Genomic DNA, 18280 nt, shown 5'->3' with positions numbered 1-18280 from the left:
ACATTTGAAAGAGAGTTCTCCTTTAGCATGTTCAAAACAACTTTCACTGTTAAAGAACACAATCACAGATCTTAAGCTAAGCCAATATGAGCAATTAGTTTTTTCCATCATCCTGAAGGGTAACTTGCTTCGATGAGTTTTGATATCCAATGGATCCCAGCTTCCCAACATTACTTGTCTCTGCTCTTCTGAACTGGTATACAAAACCAGCTTGTTTGGGCTTTTTGTTTGTTGTTGTTTTTTAAATTTACGCCATGTACGTTTGCTTTCAGGGAAAAGAGTGCTGCTTTTCTTCTCCGAGAGAGAAGGACATAACACAAATATTATACAATATATGATAATGGACATGGGCAAATGTTCTTTGCACAATGCAAATATATTTTAAATAAAAAAGATTTAGCACAGTACAAAGTTCGCAGGTAGAAATAATATATTTTCTTAGACCAGTGGTAGAGTTGGAAAAATAAGGCACACTTCTGGAGACATAAGCCCCTCCTGCAGTCTGAAGAGCAGCATATTTCAAAGCTTATGGACAATTGAGAAAATTAAGAAGGGACAGAGGGGAATTAAAACAAATATTACTAACATCTTTTCAAAAGTTAATTTGGGTATCACCATATCTGTCATAAATCAACGGAAGGTCATCTAACTGCAGAAGAGCTGGCAGAATAAACACAAAAGGACAATACACAAAATTAAGAGTTGCAGTTAACACTTACCACTTGAATGAGGAATTCTACTGGGAAGCCGCCTAGTGTTTCACTATCTGTGCCTGAAATTTTGCTTTTCCACGAAGATTGTCCTAATAAAGGATCACTATCCTATACAAGAAAGAACACTTAATGTAATAGCTTATTTATAGAGGGATTTGCTAAAATTCTTATCTTGCTGAATAACCTCAGAAAATTAATCTCAAAAACTGTTTAAGGCAACAGCTTCAACACAGAACCATAGAATTTTAGATGGGACCTCACCAGTGCCGAGTACAGTGGGACGATCACTGCCCTAGTCCTGCTGGTCACACTACTCTTGATACAAGCCAGGATTAATATTACATGAAAATTAACTTACTGTAATTGGAGACTGGAGCGAAGGTGTATAAGGCAATCGGGGAGGGGTCATAAAGAACCTTGAAGGCCGTTGCTTCTGTCCAAAGGCAGCGATTGGCATGGTTTCATGAGGCTCATTACTCTGTTGGACACAAAAAGAAAGGATATACTTCAGCAGTCAGATTAATTAACACCACCTGTTGGAATTAATACACCCGTTGCAGTACATAATACATTTCTGGAATCTTGACTAGCCATGCCCCAAACCCAACAACATTAAAAGAATAATCTTTTGATTTTGGGCTAGCAGGAGCTTCAAAATCATATTCCATTGCTGGAGTTTTCCAAGTGTTATGGCATCATGTGAAATAAAACCTGTAAGAATATTTCCAAAAATTCTAGTGGCAAGTTGTACATAAATCATGACTGAACAGGAGTTCAGCAGAGGCTCCAAACTCGGATCATGATAGAGATTAGTTCTTAAGACAAATCATGGGCCCTTAGTAGATTCAGCATTACAGAAGATACAAAATAATGTGAGGTTCTCTGAAAAGCTTGCGGTCTAGGTCAGACTGTTTGGCAGGAACATTTCCGAGAGCTCCTAAGTTGATACAAAAGTCTATGAGCTAGGAAATAACCCCAAATTGTTTGACCAAAGCAACATCCCTGCAGGCAGTTTCATTAGCATAAAAAGTTTCAAAATGAGGTCAAATCAACTCATAATACTTGCTTGTGCCTACCAGAAGCCTTTCCAGACTTTGGCAAATTATAAAGGGCCAGGTTTTCTTGAACATTGCGTGCAAATCCTGCCAGGATCCCATAGCAAAATTTTCTTTGGGATTTTACACTATTTGTTATGTTTCTTGGTATTAAACTCAAGCTATTACAATAACCTATAACAGTAGGTCTAGTAAATTATTCCAGCTTGAGCCATTATGTTTTTATCATAGAGGGTTACCCGGTTCTATAAAACCATAAACACTAGAAGCTCATTCCCCTGGAATTTCCCATGCATCTCTTATTCTTGTTTCTACTTTATGATAATACCATCTGGATGTAATATTTTGAATTATCTTCTTTTTGATTAAAGGACATAATTGTAGATTTTTTTTCAAATTACAGCTACTTTAAGAATGTGTCATTAATACTTACAAGAACTTCATAATCTGGGATTGTGTGTGTTCCAAGACCTGCCCTGTCAAAAGTCACTCTGTACGTAGCATTAAGAGTGTCTACAGCGTCTATCTGTCCAGTGAATAGCCCATCATGGACACCTCGCAAACGTGCTTTAAAAAAAAAACAAAAAAAACCAAAAACCAAAGCAAATATTATAATGTTCTGATATTAATGAGAAAAATAGACTTAATTATCTTTTGCAAGTTAATTTTTATATACATTAAAAAGACATCAAGGGAAAAAAATAGTTAACTCAGAAAAGGAATAGCATGCAACAGAAATACCACACACATTTTTGTCAAATTTATCTTTGCAAGTCAAGTATTTCCCAAATCTAATCCCTAGCACTACATTTATGTCTAAATAAAACGCTATTTAACACCAAATGTCTTCCAAATAGATTGTGCAGGCAAAAGTCAACTTCTGGATGATTTTGCACACAATTTCTCTTTGATCACTTCCACTGATGGCTGCATACTTAGCAAAAGACAATGAAGAATGCAGCTCAAAGCTACAGCTCCAGGAGAGCGAGGAGACACAGCACTGTGCACACCTGCTCCTCAGCACAAATTAAGGGCACTGATGCTGAAGAATGCAAAAAGCCACGAACAGCAGTGGTGTGAGTGGGAGACACCATGCTTAACTGACAAGCCTCTGGACCACAAACAGACAGGACTGAGGAATTCACATTTTTATAAAATCAGACAAAAACTTGTGGAATGTTTTTAACAATATTCCTTCTGCAGTTATATGTTTTTTCAGTAAAGCAATGGCACATTCAGTATGTATGTCCAACTACACTCCAATATCAATTGTATATCTGTTTCATAACAGATACTTTTACTTTAATGGAAAAAATAAACCTCTGCATTTCATATTAGGTTAGATCTCAGACTTTCTGACAGCACTTAGCTCTTTGCATTTAAGCATCTCTCTCTCCAGAATTTTAAATATACTAGACTTAAAAAAAGAAACAAACAAAAATTCTACAATTTGAATGGCAGAAATAATAAACCATACTGGGTTTGTACCTCAGAACTGTCACTGTTTTATAAATACTAGCTAATCCTTACAAGCACCTTCTCAATGAGTTAAGAATAAAAACATACCAGTTTTTATGTTTTAAATTTATTTTAACTATGTACATTAATTATATTATGGTTTACTAAAATATTTACAAAACATTTGGCTATTTTTTTGTTTAAGAAATCACCTGTAACTTTTGTTCCTATTACCAGCGGTAATGGAATTTCTTCTGGAAGATCTTTGAACTGTGAAATATCTGCAACTTTTCGCTGCTGCAAAAGCCTTATTTTCTGCCGTTTCTGTTTTAATGCTGATCTTTCTTCCTCAAAGAATGCAGAGGAACACCTGGAACACAATTAGGTAAAACTAGACTTCAATTCAGCACTGAAAACATACATATAAGAAACATCAAATAAATAGGCATCATTTACAACTCATTAAGGAAAAATGAAAAAGCTTGAGACAAAGTGTTCAAGAGAAGGATTTCAGCAAATGGATTTCGACAGTCTTACTCCCCAGAATTATCACTCCTAAAATAACAGTTTATTTTCAAATAATACTCAGGAATGCTAGCTGTTTGCATTAGTATACCAGGACAGTACAACATTTTAGGATTTTTTCTGCTTATAGGGATCTACCTGGCATCACAACAAAGCTAAAGCAGGTCTCACATCCACTCTACTCCGAGTACTAGCTCAATGAGCCTCAGGAAGACTTTCGTGAGGTCCCTGGCTGCCATCCCTTCCTCATACATAGTAGATCCCTTTCACATGTGCTTATAGCTCAATTAAACTAACTTACTATGAAAGGGCACCGGACTCAGAACATAAAAGGACACCTCTCTGTCTCTTTGTACTCTGCACAGATGCAAGCAACACTCAGCCACAAAACCTCTGTTCTGCAGATGAATTGTTCCAAGACTGATCATAGCAAAAGTACAAATTTGTTTGAACTTGGGCTATTGAGTAAAATCAGATAATCTCTAGCAGCCCCCTCCTCCATTTTTTGGGGTGGTGGTGTCTTAAAATGTCATATAAAAGATGAAAGACTCCCAAGGCCCTTAGTTGGCTTTATTCATTTCCACTTTTAATCTACTGGATAGGCATGATGTATAAGGAAGATACTGAAAACATGAAGACGTTAAGGACTCAATCCTACATCTTGTTCCTTATTAAAAAAAAAAAGTTCTATCATTCTTACGTCAATGAAAGAAGTGATTTTAAAAAAGGAGTAGAGATGCTATTGTAGGTCTGCTTAATTGCAGAAGCAGTTATTTATCAAATAATTTACTACCTTTGTTAATTGCTTTACTGCAGTCAAATGCAATTTAAACATTTTCTGTTGAATTCATGCTGTTATATATTGATTACTGATCAATAAAAAGTCCTATTTTATGAGGTTATTTTAGAAGATACCGACAATCTCTCCACTGGTTCCTCCTCCTATACTGCGAACAACTTTCTGTTTTAAATCCCTTCAAGACCTTGCTCATTTATTTCTCTCTCACTCAGTATTGCAGAGTCATCTCCAATTTCAAAGCCTACTTCTACTACTCTTTTATTATATGCCAAAACATTCTTATGTTTTCTTCTGTATACCCCCTCAGCTCTGAGTTCCACAAAGCCATTTCGCCATTCTGTAAAATTTCTCTTTCTTACAATGTGCATGAGAAGATAATTAAGAATTAGTGTATGAGAAGATCATTAAGAATTAGGCTGCCAGGGTGCTGAAGCCACTTTGTTTCATGCTGATCAGCAGTTTCACATCTCTTTATGTGCACACGTCAGTTGCCTTTTATTACCATTCCTAGTCTAGACACTGTACTGTAGATTGAGCGACTGTAGGTGCATGTCCCACTCAGTCTACCACTGCACAGCAGAATATATTTACCTGGAGTGGTGTATTGCCTAATGATCCTCATTAGGAAATCAAAACATCTGGAAAGGGATATGGCAGAGAGAGACAGACAGTGTCTGGGAGACTTATGCAAAACTAATTTGGATATTCTCATTTAAAGATGCTATTTGCTTCATATTTGCTACTGAGGAGGAACAAGTGTGAAATAATGCTTGCCGTGTGCTGTGAATATGAAGTAGCAAAATGCAGGTCAGAGCTTTTTAATTTAATTGAGGAGAAGAGTGTGACTAATTGCATCAAGACAAGAAAAAAAAAAAAAAAAAGGCAATATAAACTTTAATATTAGTCCTGATCATGTCCAGGGCCTTGCATCAGAACATCAGACACTGATGTTCTTTGACTCGTACTCTTACAAATACAAATTCAGATGCTAATATACTAACTACTGACCTTGGAGGTCCCTACGACAGCAACTACTCTGTTACTACTAGCTCAGATGTCCTTAAGAAGTCTTTGTTCCCAATGCTGTAGGTCATGAAGGTAGAAAGTATTTGCAATATATTTCTGGTTTCTGTTCCAGGAAATCTCCAACCCCATGCCCCCCAAATATATTTAATAAAGATTATCCCATCTCCAGGCCATCTCTGTGAAAAAATGAAGATGAAAACTATAGTACAGGTCACATTGCAACCTCATTATTTTTCTATAGAGTTTTTTAAAGAGGTTGAACATTTTTGCTTTCTACCTTGGGCATGAGAATTTGAACTAGCAGAGGAATCATACAGTGGCAGGATAAGCAAATCTGAGCTTAATTCGTATCAATCACTATTTCACAACCCCAATGAAGTTTATGCAGAGTACACAAGACTAACTATTACCTCTTCCTTTCCTTGGAGCATATCTTTCCTCACAGTCTACTGGAATCTTACAAGCTTTGCAGGTTCCCATGAAGGATACTGTTGTGCCAATCAACCACACTGTTTATGGTGTGATAGGACGTTTAAAGTAGCAGCAAACATAAGAAAATATTACAATATATTTAAAACAAACAAACAAAAAAAGATGATAACCACGTGCACAGCTCTCACACAGAGACAATTTTATCCTCTGCCATAAACACTGTGGATGCAAAATCTCTTATTTTTTTCTCCTCCCTCATGGGGAGAATATCTGTATTGACACGGTATTTGGCTTACTTGCATATGATGAGGACAGACAGCAGAAATTTCTAACAGAATAGTAATGTCGAAAAGCTTTACTCTAGAGGTAGATGAGAATTACCTTCAAAAAACATTCAAATGATTTAGAATAATTAATAATATTTTAGAACTGAGCCCAAGGACCACTCTGAAGATCTAGAAAAAGTACAATTTTTAAAATTATTATTATTAAAGAAATGAAAAGCAAATAGGAATGCTTATTTTAGGTTGATAAAAAGTAAGATACCATAAACTTCTGGTTAACAAACCAGGCTCTATATCCAGTCAAATACTTGTACTTCAGAATTCAGATAAAACAACTTCCTGCCCATTTAGAGCTGTGGATCCTTCAGCATAAATCTCTCTTTTTAAAAAACTACCTATATAGTAGCTTAATTAAAAAAACAAAAAACAACACCACTCATCCCATCAGAAAAAAATATCAGAGGTCCAACATACGGCTGAATGAGGCATCTGATCTTTTACAGTGGTATGCACTTTTGGCAAAAGTCAAATGAATAAATGATGATTTAACCTTCAAATGTACAGATTTCCTCTTTGCAGAAAGCCTAATGGTAGAAGAACTAAAAGCTATGATATGAACCCATTTATTAAAGGAACTATTTTAAGGAGGCTCTGCTGCCTTTGGACTAGCAATTTTTAGTTATGTGAAGTTGTTTACAGGTAAAGAAGATGAAACAGCCTCCATCGGACAAAATGTAATCTGACTTATTACAATGATCTATCAAATGGATTCACTGCTTTAGTGTGTGTATATATATATATATGGAACAGGGTGTGCGGGTAGTGGGGTGCATGCTCAGGGAACACCTTTACAATAAAACGTTTTTCTACTCTCAGTTATTATTTTGCTTTACTACCTGCATGCAAAATTATTTTAGAAGCAACAATTCCAGTAGTTATACACGCAGTTATTAGTTGGAAAAAAAAAAAAAAAAAAAAAAAAGAAAGAAAATTACCTCCGTGGTTTTCCCATTAATCGTCTGATTTTCCCCCATTCTACTCTTGTCAATTTTCTGGTTTTCAAAGTTGGAAAGGATTCTTTCAGGCATATACAGAAGTCATTATCGCCTTCAAATAGTGGTCTGTTGAAACATAGTTGGTTCTCCATTAACTACACTCAGTAAACTTTTATCACGAGATTCAAAAAAACATCCATCATAAGAAATACATTGAAAATGAAAAGTATAAATTAGTCATATAAACAAGACACTCTTATTCAAAGGACAAATTCAACTTGAAATAAATTCAACTGAAAACAAAGACAGAACACTTCCAGGAATATTGTTCTATTTAAGCCTCAGTATCACTGATGTTTAAAAATGTTCCTCTTTTTTGTTACTACATATGATTTAATCCTGCTTTATGATGTATATAAAGGCACCAAATGAAACTTCAGCAAAGCCAGTGCAGTGTCATGAAGATATTGCAACACACTGAAGAAAACCATTAAGATACAGGGAGGTACTGAGAATAAAGGAAGGGACAATGTGATACTGAGAAAGACAGTGCCTTTTTCATAAATTTATTCAATTATAACCTAGATTCTCAACAGAGGCTTCCAAAATACAGGAAATTGAGCCAACTTGTCATTCTCTACAGCTATACAGGTGAGACTTTTATTATGGCATACCATGACTTCATGGTGAAGCAGAGGATCAGTATAATAGAAATGACAGTTCAGAGAACCTACCTACACAACTTATGAATTTCTCTTTGATGCTATGACCTGTCTGTATCTCTATGTTTTAGGAGTGCCTTTTCTTTGTAGTACCATATCCTTCTTGGGCTGAAGAGACAAGGGAGCAGCAATGGATATGACCATCTAATGGCAGGTTAATCATTAAAGACTAAGTGCAACTGAAATAGATCTCACCTGGTGAGAACAAAAGAATAACTGCATCCTAGATGAAGCCACTTTTCTCCACTCTCTGCAGGGCACTGGGTTTTTGAGGGGAATATCCCCAAGCATGGAACAAAGAGGATCTTGGAAGCAACACCGCTTTCAAGTGAGCATGAGGTGGTGGGAGAGAGGAGAGGTGCATGGAGATAAGGAGACTCAGGCAAGAATGGAAGAGAATATTTTTGCAGCAGAAGGATCTGCAGCTGTGGCATGAAGTGAAAAGGAAACCACAAAGGGGGATCAATGAGGCTCAGGAAACAGACAAGGAAGTGTATAGGAGAGTTTTGTATTATCCAGTTTTATTGTTGCTAATGTAAGATATCTGTGTAAAGAGCAACTGTGGGTTTTGGGTTTTTTTTGAGAAACAGAATCTGTATTTGACTGTTTTTACTATGACGTGTCCCTAAGCAGGCAAAGCGTAAATCTACAGCATCCACCAGACTGAAAGCTCTTGGAAATGGTGTAAGCAAACTACAGCTGCATCTGGTTCTGAGGGTCTATGATCACTCTAGTAGTAAGTAGCTCTTCAGAAGTCTCTGCATGTCAGAAGTCAATGGGATTTTACAGAAAACAGTTCTCTGCAGCAGCATAGCAAGAATCCAACTGAAACAGCTTCAATAATCTAATAACCATAGATGACAATTGTAGAGATTAAAACATTTCAAACACTTATGGTAGACATGGCATTTAAATTGATGATTTCAATTTCAAATGAGATAATTCAATTAAAATATTTTGAGATATGTACAGAAAGCCATATTTTGCCAGTTGACAGTTGAGTCTATGCTTTAAACTTTAAGCTTCTCATTGAGTCTAGATCATATCACTCAAAACAACATACATTAAAGTTTTTCTTCCAAAGATATGTAGTTTCTCAGCAAACAATGTTATAATATCTTAATATGGTTATATCTTTCTAGTCTTACAAGTATACATGGATAACTATCAAAGAGGTTTTCAGAATTACCCGCTAAACTCAAACTCTAGTCTCCTGATAGACTTAAAGTTCCACAGACAATTTTTTGAGAATAAACTAAAAGCTCTTTGACTGTTGTAAAAATCAAAATTATAAATGTCACGTATTAAAGTTACTACTAGGAATAAGTAGGGTTTTTGTTTGGTGTGGTGTTTTGTTTGGGGTTTTTTTCTCTCCAAATAAGAGGGGGAAGGCATGTAAAGACTACTTTCAAAGGAATTAAATGCGACAGATGACGAATTTAAAACTATTGAAAATGGACATGTCGTTTTTCTACTTGTGATGAACATATCCTGAAATGTTTTTCTGTTGCTATGACTGCCGTCTCACTTAAGAAAAACAGCCACAGCAATCGTGATTAAAATAGGAAGGAAAACCAGTAATTATTCTGTTATGAATAAATTCTGGAAAAGAACGTTGTTAACTGTGAAGCCATTCTTCAGAATATTAAATACTAGTGTTTCATATATTAGTCAGTGTAGATTTTAAGATTCCATTCATCAATACTGATTTTTACTTTTCAGAATTTCTAGTTTTTCATTATTAGAGACTAAATTAAAATAGTTCTTTTAAAGAATTCACACAACCTTGCTAGTGGTGTTAAGAAAACAAGTGCCAAAGACACTGAGGCACAAATTGCAGGAACAGTCTAGGAGGCTCAAAAAGTACTCTGATATCTAGACAACAGCTAAATATCCACAACCCGGAGCTCTGTTAGTGATCACAATAAGAACAGAGTGATGGGGAAGAAATACCCAAAAATCAACATTTACACCTTCTAGGCAAGCAGCACTTTATGATGAAGGAGTCCCCTTCCCCGCCTCCCTGTGTAACACTGATCGAAGGGTTAAAAAACGTCTAAGTGTTCTGATAACTTCATGCTTAACATGCTAAAAACATTATGAATAAAGTCTCGTATCTGGTAGAGGCAGAAGTGTTAAAAAGAAAATTATTTCCATGAAGGAAGGATTTCCATGGAAAACTACCCAAGTAGGTTACTCATAAAACAGAAAAACACAAGTAACAAACCAATGAAATAATTTACAATAACTAATAATTTAAGAATAACCTTTGGAGTATCTGACCAATATATGGCAATTTGCAGCTCAATTTCAGAAAACTACTTGTTTCTATACTAATAAGAGATAATTATATAAAACAAACATACTTATCTATATTTGAATAGAACCACTCGTATATGCACCACTTGTGAGCTTTGGGAAGTTTGAGCAGGTTACGAAGCCGTAAACCAATCTTCTGTGATACTTTCTTGTCTGGTGTTGGCATTGTTGTATTAAACTTCTATGTAGTAAAACAGAGGAAACAGTTAAACAGTCTAACATTCTTCAATGGTCAAATAATTAAAATATATTTTCTTGATAAAAGTTTGCACATTAATAATTGTTACTTTTTAATTGCACATACTGTTTCATGACAATCTTTTGTTGGACACCTATAATAATCCTTATTGCGTTTTATCAGCAATGCAATCAAACATAACAGATAGCAAATTTTAGCAGGATTGATACAACAAATGATCTTTATACAAAGGTCTTCTAACAGAAATGTTTTTCAACACTAAAACTACATTATAGGTAACAATAGCAAGGCACTGAAGTACACACAGACTTCAAAAGTTTGAGGCACCCCTGAGCAACGTCTCAGGTGAGCATACGTGATGTTGTGGCTCAGATGCCAGTGACACCAACTGCCTCACTTGCACTAGTGCTTCTACTCTTGCTAACTTGTTAAACCAAGGATGAAGCTAGCACAGGAATGTAACACAGCCAGAGCTTTGAGCAGAGTGTCTGCTTTTTAGAAAACTGCAAGATTAACTAGGCATGGACATAAGCAATCAAGTTTTAACTATATTTGAAAGCTATTTTATAAACTGCAGAAAATATGTTGTCTTAGGTTGCATGCATAATACAGAGACCTGTGTCTAAAAAGACCACGGAAAAATAATTCAATAATTTTGTTGCAGGGATGGCTTTCTTAACTGACTGAAAGAAAAACTTGCTTGCAAAAGAACAGATTTTTGAAAATATTAGTTAACTTGGTCCCTGTGCCATAATCAGTTGTTATCCTTCCCCAAACGCTCAAACATATTTTGATCCTTAGCAGCAGCAATAACAGGATAAAGCATAAGGCAGGCACCTTCCTGGCTCCTCCTGTGCACTACCACTACCTTCCAGTTACAAGTTCACTTCTTCCCCACTGGAACTCCAGGAAACACAGTCCAGCAAGATCTGTGAGCTGTGGCAGCTGCAGTCCCCCACAAATATTTCGCTAGCAGTAGCTGGACCTCCTGATTCAGGCATTTAAGTACAAACCAACTGGACTTACAACATTAATAATCCAGGCCTTTCTACTCTTATGAAATCATGGTAACGAATAGAGAGAAATGTCGTGGTCCTCATCTCTGACAAAACAGACCCAGGAAAATGGCAACTGCTATGTCTTCCCCATTCAACACTACACAGTACAGTTCAGAAAGCAAGACAGACCAGGATTCAAATAGTACTTCTTCAGAGTGGCAAATTCAGGCTCACAGGGTGATGGTACAGAGAAGCGATTCGGATGACAAAAGGTACTAAAGAGCCAGTTCTTTGAGACTAAGAGATGTTGCCCTGTCTAACATAGCAAATAAAGGCTATGAGAAATTACAGCTGCTCTTTCATGCTATATCAAGGAGTAGACAGTCAAGCACAGGAACAGAAAAAAAAAAGTTGTTTGAACAGGAAGACATTATCATTACAGGATCAAGACAGTATAGATGTCCATGAATACATTTAGGCTGCATATCTAGAGCAAATTCCTAACTGTTGGAATACATTAAGTTCTGTAGCAGCCTTCTAAATGATGTAGTCAGTGCAAGAAACCTAGTCAGTTTTTAACTGAAGTTGAATAAATTCATGCAGACTACAGGATACAACTGTTTGCAGGGGCAAGATGGGCAGCTAGTCTGGAATCCTTTCTAGGTCTGTATGCTTATATCCAGGATCAAAAAGAATGGGTACTCCCATAGAAAAACTGAGGACCCAGTTGTAAGGAAGAAAAATATAAATCTATTTTGAATTGTGGCTTACTCCTAGCAACAGCTTTCCTCACAAGAATATGCATAAACTGATAATGCAACTTGAAAAGCAAATGTATTCTAATTTTCAGCTAACACAGAAAGGCTTGTTCCTCTTTTTGGTAAAAATATCTGCATACATGTAGGTACCTGTGCAACCATCGCAACCTTCTGATTTCTTTTGGGTGACCTTGTGTTTATTTGTCTGTCATCATCTTCACAGAAGAGTCGACTCCGTTTTGAATTTCTGAAGGGCTGCATGTATCAAAATTAAGAATGAATTACAAGAAAAAAAAAAAATCTGATTTCACTGTTCATGCACAGAATTCACAGTGAGAGAAATGGAATGCCTTTTCTGTTGCCACCTGTTGGTTTTAAGGCACATAGTATACAATAAATAGTGCCTCCTAGCAGTTACAGACCTAAGGGCTGAGAAAAGAAAGGAAGGGATTTAAAATTCCAGGCTTTCCAATGCTAACTATAACCCATTACTATACTGCTGGCCCAGTTCCACGGAAGTATTTAGAATGTAACTGCCACTTGTTGCCAGAGGAGTTAGGTGTCTAAACACTTGTGTATCTAAGCTTAAAATAGTCCTTGCTTTGGTTATAAGCACATCTGTTAGAAAGTTTGTTCTGAGTTTTGAGTCCAAAAAAAAGTTAATTCAAACAGCCTATTTGTTTTGGTATGTTCTCAGTAAAAACGTCAGGTGGATGCAATTTTTTTGCAAGGATTTCTTATGAGTCTAATGAAGTGTTGTGGATTTGCTGGTTGTTTTTTTAACTCCTTGAAAATGCCTACACTGCAAAATGCTAAGAAGCTGAAGTCTGAAGAAACTAAAGCTTGAAAAAGTTATGTGAAAATATCAGAAAAGGGAAGAATTTAGAATTTATGCTAACTGAAATTTACTTGTGTGCTAAGAAGTTATAGCTCAAAGAGAATTAGAAGGCTTTCTGAAAACAAGAAACCACATTGCAAATATGTATCATGAAAAAATATTTCCATTTAGTTATTTCTCAACATTTCAGTCTATGACAAAAAACTTGCACTTTTAATGAGGACAAAAGAGTAACCTGTGACTGACTGTTGGTGCTGAGGGCAAGTAGCTTTTCCTTCCATAAAGACTTTGTGGCCCAGCACAGGAACCAGCCACAACTGAAATGTGTCTCTGTTGCAGAACCCCAAGGCTGCACCCTATAGTGTTTCCTGTACTTTAAACTATTTACAAAGGTGACAAAGGCAGAACAAATGCAGATTTCACTTCTTTCAGTACAGATGGTAAAAGTGCTATGAATTGATATGGGTATGAAATCTGTAACACCCACAATGTGAAGAATACTGATAACAAAGATAAGGTCTTAAAAGGAGTCAGAAACAAAATAAATCAATAAAGTGAAATAAAACTTCACTAATAAGTATTTACACTTAATAAAGACATTTAATAAGTTTGTGACTGACAGAAGTATCTGTTTGAAAAGAGATAATCTCTATTAAATTAACTAGTGGTAGCAAAAAACATATCTCTGTCCCATGCCATGAGAACAGCCAGAGCTTTCCCAGGGAAACGTGCCTTTTTTACTCTAAATTATATATATTTTATAAATGTGACTACACAAGAGTATTTAAGTAACAGTAGTGCCCTGTATGTGCCAGACACCCCAGCACATTTGGCACACAGAAGAAAACACCCATTCCTTGTAGATGCTACAAACCGGGAAAGAGACACACACTGAACTATATGTTAAGTGCCCACATCATATTAACATAGTAATTATTTTATCAATATTGTTATAGATGTTATTTATCTCTCTTCACCCAGATATACTGAGTTCTCTTCTTCACATCTTCCAAATCACTAAACTTTAAGAACAATCTTAAATTTCAATTACAATGTCTTTATGTTCCTTTATACCATCTCTGCCATCCTTGACAGATCATCATCCTAAAAAGAAAGTGCAGAACTATTCTGACTTTTGAGCAAGAAACCAAATTCACAACTCTGTTCCAACAACGAAAACCTCTTACACTGCAGAACTCCAGGACTTTTTAATTACAGCATTCTGCCCACAGGATGAAGAGCTAGGTTCCTGTTGAATACTTGCAACTACATTTCAGTCTTGACATTTGAGATGCTGGTTCCAGAACAACATTCTTCTACCAAATATCTATACAGTTCTTGATTTTCTGACACTATACCAGATGAAAAGCACATGCCAAAATCGAAACACAAATGCTAAAGCAATCTAGACCAAACTTAAGAGTTCCTTCAATCTTATGCTAAGGCTATGCTCTACATCAAGAGAACTGTTTTACAACCCTCAACAGAAGCTGCCAAATTGTATTCCAAGGAACCATCCAAAACGATGAGGGTGCTTCATCAGTCTGGACTGCCGGTGCCTCACACAAGAATAAAACAACAAGCACCGCAGAGAGGCATCATCCACATTAGCTAAGTCAGACAGGCACTTTTGGAAAGATTTTTCAACCAACAGTACAACATATCTGCAAAAATTCCAGCGTTCAGAGACCTCTAGTACAGAACGCTACATAACATCCCAGCAACATGGGCCATTGCTAACACACCAGAGTATCCTCTGATCTTTCTCCCAGCTTTCTACAGAATACTCAGCTACATTCAAAGTTTGACTCCTTACTTTTAATACCTACAGCCAGCATACCTAAAGACTGACAAAGTTTTCATACAAACGTTAAGGCCAGTGACTTGGTTCTTCAACATATGCGATCTAAGCTACCAGTAAGGCTTGTTTCTGTGGGAAGATTAGCGTTCAGCAGAAGAGCTGAACACTGTGACATGAACTCCTGCAGGAACTAAGGGCCAGCGCAAAGCTCTGGTCATTGTCTGGAACTGCGTTTTGTAGACCTTATGTTCTGTAGCATAAACACATAGCAACAGGTATGTATATATACCTGTGTGAATCCTACCAAAATAAATACCTTCGCTGTGTAAGTTTCTCTCTACAGGGAGATCACAGGATAAGGTACATGACAGATGTTAGTCACATTGCTTAATGCACTACTGGATGCTGCTCAGATATTTTGATTATGTGCAGAGCAGGCAAGTGCAATAGTTTTCAAACATGTTTCCTTTACAATAAACAAACAGTTCACAAAAAATAATTTGAATCAAAAACAGGTGATAGTTGGCAAGTTGTTCACAATTACTGTAGAAGAAGGCAACATCACCCAAGTATGCAAGAAAGATCTGCCTAGCAATTGAAACAGTGGCAAAATGAAACCAAACTCACATAATTCAGTAAAGTAGAGGAGGTTGACAATAGTCAAAAGCTCAAATGCGATACAAGGGGGAAAGAAACAACAATGGTGTATTTCAAAAAGAGTGAAGGAAATGGTCAACCAAAACACTAGACACATGCCATTGGAGGCTGCAGGCTCATTACCTTTCATTCCCCCACCCCAAGGCTGCTCCTTAGCATAAGTTCTCCTATGAGAATCTCAGAATAATACATGACATTTCACTGACATTCCCTTATTTTTATTAAAATCTGTACCCCCACAGACACAATGATGGAAGTGCATTATGACATTTTCCCTTCCTTTTTTTTTTTGCATCAGTTCTCACCCATAATGAGAAGTGAGATATTTCACAAGATAAAACAAATGGTTGATCAGAAATGGCAATTCCTAAGTTCAAGGTGGTAGATACAGTACAAACATTTCACACCGCGCTTGCTTTACAAGAAAAGACAGAAAACTATTATGAGCTATCTTGAACAAGGTCAGCAATTTACTTTGTCTGATTGTTCATTTATAAAATATGTTTTCATCTCATATGCAAACTGTGTAGACTGCTTGTGAAGGACATAGTTTAACATTCAGAAATATGAAACTACAAATTTCAGCCAAATTTTTTGATCCTTAAATTTGATTCACTTTATGGTATTTTACCAAACCTGAAGTTGTATTTTTATTGCTTCTTACCATTTCCACTGCAGAACCAGCATTCTTGCTTTTCCAAATGGGTGTTTTCTGCAAAGAATTATACTTTTCATTCCACGAACTGGATAAACTTCCCTCTGTTGCGAAAAAATAATGTCACTAATATACATACATGTATGTTTAATATATACTAGTTTTTGCATAGTAGTTATCATCAACTACTAATACATTTTTGTTACTCTCAACATATTTGGATTCAACTACAAATGGATTTTAGATCTAAATATTTTTAAATTGTTCTGAACGGTAATTTTAAAAAAATGAAACAGATTTTCAGTACAAGGAGAAACATGAACAAAACATTTTTTACTCCTGACAACATTCAGATTTCTTAAAACCTCCTTTGCTGGCACCAGTTACTTCCACTGCCAGGTTGACACACATCTAGACAGCTGTACTGTGGCTGTAACTGAAACTTACAGACGGTAAAGCTCTACAAGACCTGGCCTTCTTCTGGTTCCAAACAATTAAGTGGGTGCACACCAACAAATAAATTTTATTGAAACAAACCTATCTTACAACATATGCAACAGACATGTCTCTTTCCTTGTGTAACAGAAGTCTTATAATATAAAAAGAAACTTTTATTCTTGCCAGATTGTCAGTATTATCTATCAGAAGTCCTGGCTAACTGAGGAGGTCCCAGTTGACTGGAAGTTGGCAAATGTGATGCCTATCTACAAGAATGGCTGGAAGGAGGATCTGGGTAATTACAGGCCTGTCAGTCTGACCTCAGTGCTGGGGAGGATTATGGAGCACATGGCACATACAGAACAACCAGGAAATCACGCCCAGTCAGCATGGGTTTATGAAAGGCAAGTCCTACTTGACCAACCTGATCTCCTTCTATGACAAGGTGACCCACTTAGTGGATCAAGGGAAAGGCTGTGGATGTTGTGTACTTAGACTTCAGTAAGGCCTTTGACATCGTATCCCACCTGGATGGGTGCACTCTGTGATGGATCAAGAACTAGCTGGATAGCTGGGCCCGGAGAGTTGTTTAATGGAGTCAAATACAGTTGGTGGCTGGTCACAAGTGGTGTTCCCCAGGGCTCAGTATTGGGGACAGTCCTGTTTAATCTCTTTATCAATGACCTGGATGGGGGGATTAAGTGCATGCTTAGTAAGTTTGCAGAAGACACAAGTTGAGTGGGAGTGTTGGTCTTCTGGAGGGTAGGAAGGCCATACAGAGGGATCTATACTGGCTGAATCGTTGGGCTGAGGCCAGTTCTATGAGGTTCAACAAGGCCAAGTTCCGGGTCCTTCACTTGGGTCACAACAACCCCAGGCAGCAGTTAGGCTCAGAGAAGAGTGGCTGGAAAGCTGCCATGACAGAGAGGGATCTGGGGGTGTTGATTGACAGCAGCTGAACATGAGCCAGCAGTGTGCCCAGGTGCCCAAAAAGGCCAACAGCATCCTGGCTTGTATCAGGAATAGTGTGGCCAGCAGGACTAGAGAAGTGGTTGTGCCCCTGTACTCAGTACTGGTGAGGCCCCACCTTGAACCCTGTGTTCAGTTTTGGGCCCCTCACTACAGGAAAGACATTGAGGTGCTGGAGAGAGTTCAGAGAAGGGCAACAAAGCTGGTGAGGGGTCTGGAGCACAAGTCTGATGAGGAGCGGCTGAGGGAACTGGGGCTCTTCAGCCTGGAGAAAAGGAGGCTGAGGGGAGACCTGATCGCTGTCTGCAACTACCTGAACGGAGGCTGTAGCATGGAGGGTGTTGGTCTCTTCTCCCAAGTAACATGCAATAGGACGAGAGGAAATGGCTTGAAGTTGCACTAGTGGAGGTTCAGATTAGATATCAGGAAAAATTTCTTCATCTAAAGGGTTGTCAGGCATTGGAATAGGCTGCCCAGGGAAGTGGTTGAGTCACCCTCCCTGGAAAGTGTGTAAAAGATGTATAGATGTGGTGCTTAGGAGACATGGTTTAGAGGTAGACTTGACAATGTTAGGCTAACTGTTGGACTCAATGATCTTAAAGGTCTTTTCCAACTAAAATGATACTATGATCCTATTCG

General features: G+C 37.2%; 1 protein-coding gene across 2 annotated transcripts in view; it reads right to left on the bottom strand.

Annotated features, from left to right (window-relative positions):
• The window catches only part of LIN9 (lin-9 DREAM MuvB core complex component), a gene marked incomplete at its 5' end in the record, with an annotated part of 39964 nt that overhangs the window by 11770 nt on the left and 9914 nt on the right, over positions 1 to 18280 (bottom strand). The window contains 8 exons of one of the 2 annotated variants that reach the window (XM_082049287.1): positions 720 to 821; positions 1072 to 1191; positions 2202 to 2335; positions 3439 to 3596; positions 7288 to 7413; positions 10376 to 10509; positions 12434 to 12538; positions 16244 to 16338. In XM_082049287.1, coding sequence (XP_081905413.1) covers positions 720 to 821; positions 1072 to 1191; positions 2202 to 2335; positions 3439 to 3596; positions 7288 to 7413; positions 10376 to 10509; positions 12434 to 12538; positions 16244 to 16338 — 974 coding nt within the window. The remainder of the gene's footprint in view (positions 1 to 719; positions 822 to 1071; positions 1192 to 2201; positions 2336 to 3438; positions 3597 to 7287; positions 7414 to 10375; positions 10510 to 12433; positions 12539 to 16243; positions 16339 to 18280) is intronic. The other variant, XM_082049288.1, reaches the window with a different exon arrangement.

Source organism: Streptopelia decaocto, assembly GCF_964273445.1.
Source record: "Streptopelia decaocto genome assembly, chromosome: 3".
In the NCBI taxonomy this organism is placed as follows: domain Eukaryota; kingdom Metazoa; phylum Chordata; class Aves; order Columbiformes; family Columbidae; genus Streptopelia; species Streptopelia decaocto.
This window is presented reverse-complemented; position numbering and strand designations above follow the sequence as displayed.